Source organism: Rhinolophus ferrumequinum, chromosome 18, assembly GCF_004115265.2.
Source record: "Rhinolophus ferrumequinum isolate MPI-CBG mRhiFer1 chromosome 18, mRhiFer1_v1.p, whole genome shotgun sequence".
NCBI classification, from domain to species: Eukaryota; Metazoa; Chordata; class Mammalia; order Chiroptera; family Rhinolophidae; genus Rhinolophus; species Rhinolophus ferrumequinum.
In genome coordinates this window covers 47,606,516-47,610,850 of record NC_046301.1, presented here as the reverse complement: position 1 = coordinate 47,610,850, position 4,335 = coordinate 47,606,516, and the positions used below count along the sequence as shown (strand labels likewise).

Genomic DNA, 4,335 nt, shown 5'->3' with positions numbered 1-4,335 from the left:
TCAGACTCTGTGTTTCTTTGAGGGGGTTGGGGACCGCACATCACAGGAAGGGGCAGGGCTCGGGCTGAGGGCCTGCAAGCTTTTATTTCTCCACTGGTCCACAGGTGGCGGGCGGGCCCACTACAGGGCCACCTCGCCAGGCCCCTGGCCTCTGGCCAGGTCTGCTTCCCTCTGCTCTCGCCGCTGCTTCCGCTGGAGCAGCCTCCGCTCCCGTTCAAACTCCTTCATGCGCTTCACGTAGCTGTGGGCAGAGCATGAGAAGGGGCGTCAGGCTCCCTGTCTGGAAGCGGCCCTCCCACAGCCCAGGGAAGCCAACGGGGCTGGAATGTCCGTCCCAGAGCACCCTGGGGAGGCCTCAGAGATGGGGATACCTGTGTGCCTATGGTTTAAGTTTGGGGTCTTCTCCTACCTCTCTGGTGGACACCAGTTAGCCCTGGGCCTCCTGCCTGGAACCCTGGCCTGGCTGCTGCTCCAGGTGGCCGCAAAGCTCCTTGCCCCACCCAGACTTCCCCTGCCCCCACCCAACAGGCTCCTTCAGAGTCCTGTTTCACTAAGGTGGGGCCTGGCCAGAAACTTGGGTGGGTTCATTGTCCTTTGCCCCAGGCGCTGCAGGCTGGGGACGGTGGGGGGGGGAGTGGGGGGGGGGCCTGGGTGTGCGGGTGGCTCACTCGAGGTGCTCGCAGTAATCCCAGTCGTGCTGCTCATGCTTGCAGGCCAGGAAGTTGGGGAAGCTGTCCCGCTTGCACTTGAGCAGCCGGATGAGGTAGTGGGCGCAGTAGTCCCGCTGCTGGAGCACCAGCTGCGCGTCGTTCATCTCCTGCTGCGTGGCCACCATCTCTGTGGGGAGGGGGGCAGGCGGGGCTCAGCTCGGCAGGCCTGTTGGGGCATAACAGCCGGAGGCCCCCAGCACAGCCTTACTCCAGGTGGCCCGTGTGCAGCCAGGAGCTACAGCTTAGGGTGACCCCCGTGGACGACATGGCAGCAGGTGGTGGCAGTGGACGATGGCCATCCTTTTCTAATATGCACAAGGCAGCCCTGGACTGAGGCCCAGACAGGGAAGGGTCCCTCTCTCCCCACCATCTCAGCATCCACGCTGGGTCTTCGTCTCTCTCCCCTCCCCCTGGGCTCATGCAGAGCCAGAGCCCACTTTGTCCAGTGCTCCGCTCTGTGGGGCACAACCCCGTGTGGTGGCTGGGCTGCTGCAGTGACCTGGATCCCAGCTCTGCCCTCCCAGGTGTGGCCTCTTGGAGCCTCAGCCTCCGCCCCTAAGGAGTGGACTAAGAGTGTCCAGCTCCAAAGTGAACTGAGTAGGCCATAAGGAGCTACCCGTGTAACCTGCTTAGTGCTTGCCTCCAGGAGAGCTGAACTGGCCCAGGGGCCTGGGCCCCACCGAACTGGCAAACCCTGGACCAAATCAACCTTCAGGAGGCTGATGGGCCCTTAGAAATCATCGGCCCTTCCAGCTCACCTGCAGCCCCCCCACTCCCCGCTGGCTTCTCAGCCCTGTGTCTCCCTGGGGCCCAAGTCTTCACATCCTGCCCCTGCATCCTTCTTCCTCCAGCTTCCACACTCCACCCAGCACTGCCCACATGGCTCTCACCAGGGCAACTGAGACCCCAGGACACCACCCTTTCTCAGCTTCTCACTTCTTCCCCTGGCTCCAGCTGCCCCCCCGCCCCCCCCGCCGATTTCTATCCATCTCTATGGCTTTGGCTTCCTGAGAGCCTTTGTTCATTCTTATCCATGGCTTTGATGGCTACTCCAGGCTGATGATCCCTAACTGGGTCCCCACCACCCGCGCCTTATCTGAGCCCCAGGCCCCTGATCCACCGACAACCCCCTGTTGGTTTCCTTGGCAACATGGTACCACCTGCCCCTGGTGCTCTGGTATAATCGTTTAGTAGTCGGGATTTATGAAGCACCTACTGTGTGCTAGGTGTTAGGGATACAGGAAGGAACATGGCAGACAAGGGTCTTGCCCTTGGAGGGAGACACAGAACAAACAGGTAGAGCTAGTGTCACAGAATATCCACAAAGCTAAGTATCAGAAAAATAAAGAAAGGGAGGGAGAGGCAGTGTTGGGAGCTGGGTCACAACTTTAGATGCAGGGGTCCCTTAGAAGGTGGCAACTGAAGATGAGGAAGTGAGTCCTGCACACACGTAGGGGAAGAGCGTTTCCAATAGGGGAACAGCAGGTGCACAAGCCTTGAGGTAAGAGGACAGGCCTTGGGATGCCCCAGGGAGTTTGGAGTGAGCATGTGGTGGGCGCTGGAGGGCGGCACAGGCTCGGTGGGGAGGTTAGGAGCTGAGTGCAACATGCCCATGAACGCCACGCAGAGAGGCCAAGCGGGCAGTGGGGTCCAAGAGTCGGGTTCAGGGTTAAGCCCCAGCTGGAGATAAAAACTTGGGAGTGTTGGCACACAAAAGGCATTTAAAACCAGGAGACTAGCAGAGACCCCCAGGGAGTTAGGGGAGTGAGTGGAGAGTGGAGACAGAAGGCCCTGGGGCTCCCCAACATTTATGAGACGGAGGTGAGGAAGAATCAGTGAAGGAGCCCACAGTGAGGTGGGCAGGAGTAGGGGGTTCTGGGAGCCAGCCAGATGGTGCTGCAGTACGCTTAGTCCGAACTGAGACTCGACAATGGGCTGAGAAGCATGACAAGAGCCCTTGCAGTGAGGTGAGGAGATAGCCGGGCTAGGAGGGGATTTTAAAACAGTGAAAACAGCTGTGTTGATGGGAAAACCAATGTTGAGAGGGAAAATGGTTGGGGCGGCCCTTGGGTAGGTGAGGATGGGATGGAGGTTCGTCTCCACAAAGGGGTTTGTGCGGAGCAGTGTCTGACCCTCTGAACTAACAGGAGTGAAGGCGTAAGGTAAGGCCCAGGGATGCTGGCAGCCATGAGAGCTCTTTTGACAGCTCCTATTTTCTTAGTAAGAGGATGCAAAGTAACTAGCTGAAAGGAGGTAGGGAGGAGATGCTGGAGTTGGAGACCAGGTGTGAGACAGTGGTCTGGGAGGAATGTAATGGAAAGCCAGCAGCAGGAAGGGTCAACAGGCGGAGTGGTGGGGAGAATAGTCGCAGAGGTTGAGTGTTTTTCTCCCGTGATGATCAGCTGTGTAGGGACGAGAACCAGGGAGGTGAGCTGGGCCCAACTAGGGTTTTGGTTTAGCCAAACCAGAGAAGGGCAGGGGGCTGTGGGTGTTTGCAAAACCGATGGTGAGGGCAAAGCAGGGTGAGAGAGGCAATGGGAGGGATTAATGTGTAAGGAGGGAGGGCTAGGTAGACCATGGACTGCAGGTTCCGGTGGGGCTGCACAACTCCTAGGAGCTGGGCCACTGGAGTTGTCTACCTTCCAACGTTCTCTCCAATTCAGACCTCTCTGCACTTAGACCCCCACTCAGAGAAATCTTCCTACCGCCAGTCGTCGCCCCCCCCAGCAGCCAGCACGAACTTCGGACAAAGCAAATCTCAGCGTGTGCCTCCTCGACTTACAAACACTGGTTCTCCCCTCTCCTAGGTCTCCGTGTGGTCAACTCCTACTCCTTCCCCTCAGGTCTCGCTTCCAGCTATCGCCTCCTGGAAGCCTGCCTCGATATACCAGGTGCCCCACCACCTGCTTGGCGCCGCCGTCTTCTACTTCCCTTCCCCCGGGGCTGCGAGTTCCCTTTAGTCAGTGCCTGCTGTATCCGTGGGGCCCAACCTGGGACTTGGCCCAGGACTGGCGCTCGATATGCTTGTGATGTGACTACATAAAAAAAGCAACGTACAGAACAGTATGTGCGGCGTGAGCTTTTCTTGTGCTTACCTAAACACAGCAGTGACATCGGGACAATGAACACGTCCCTTCGGTGATAAACCCTCCCATGGCTACCCACTGACTCGAGGACAAAGCCCAGCTCCGAGCACCTTCATATTACATTCGCCCAACATGGTCACTCTTTTGTCCCCGGGTTTTCTCTCAAACCGTGTCCTCTGCCCAGAATGCTTCCACACGCAGGCTGGGTCACGCGTGTCCTCAGGAGTCCTCCGGGCCGAGGTCAGGGCTGAGCCCAGCCCTGGGGACCCCGGGGTTACGGCGCCCGCGCCCCGCTCCCGCCGGCCGCGCCTGCACATTGGGCCTCACCGCGCTCCTTGCGCCCCGAGAAGCCGTAGTCGGGCGGGAAGGTGGGCATCCGCAGGGGGTCGGGCTCCCCTGAGGAATCGCCCACGTAGCGCCGGGCCAAGTGCGCCCCCATGGCTGCTGTCGCCGCAGATTCCTGCAGCAGCCGGGGTCACCTCGCTCCCACTCGGAAGCACTCCTCCTTCGTCAACCACGGCTTCCGGGTTGCTCTGGCT

General features: G+C 59.6%; 1 protein-coding gene across 1 annotated transcript; it reads right to left on the bottom strand.

Moving 5' to 3' along the window:
• Positions 1–65: 65 nt before the first annotated feature.
• On the bottom strand, positions 66–4,335 carry NDUFB7 (NADH:ubiquinone oxidoreductase subunit B7). The gene is made up of 3 exons (XM_033134512.1): positions 4,124–4,335; positions 669–837; positions 66–241 (listed from the first exon to the last, which is right to left on the bottom strand). The coding sequence occupies exons 1-3, from the start codon at positions 4,233–4,235 to the stop codon at positions 121–123; spliced, it is 402 nt and encodes a 133-aa protein (XP_032990403.1). The 5' UTR covers positions 4,236–4,335; the 3' UTR covers positions 66–120.

Coding starts and splice junctions, on each gene's coding strand:
- NDUFB7 (XM_033134512.1), bottom strand. CDS start 4,235: ATGGGGGCGCACTTGGCCCGGCGCTACGTGGGCGATTCCTCAGGGGAG. Junction 838..4,123: donor CTCGGGGCGCAAGGAGCGCG/GTGAGGCCCAAT, acceptor CCCTCCCCACAG/AGATGGTGGCCACGCAGCAG. Junction 242..668: donor GATTACTGCGAGCACCTCGA/GTGAGCCACCCG, acceptor CTCTGCCCACAG/CTACGTGAAGCGCATGAAGG.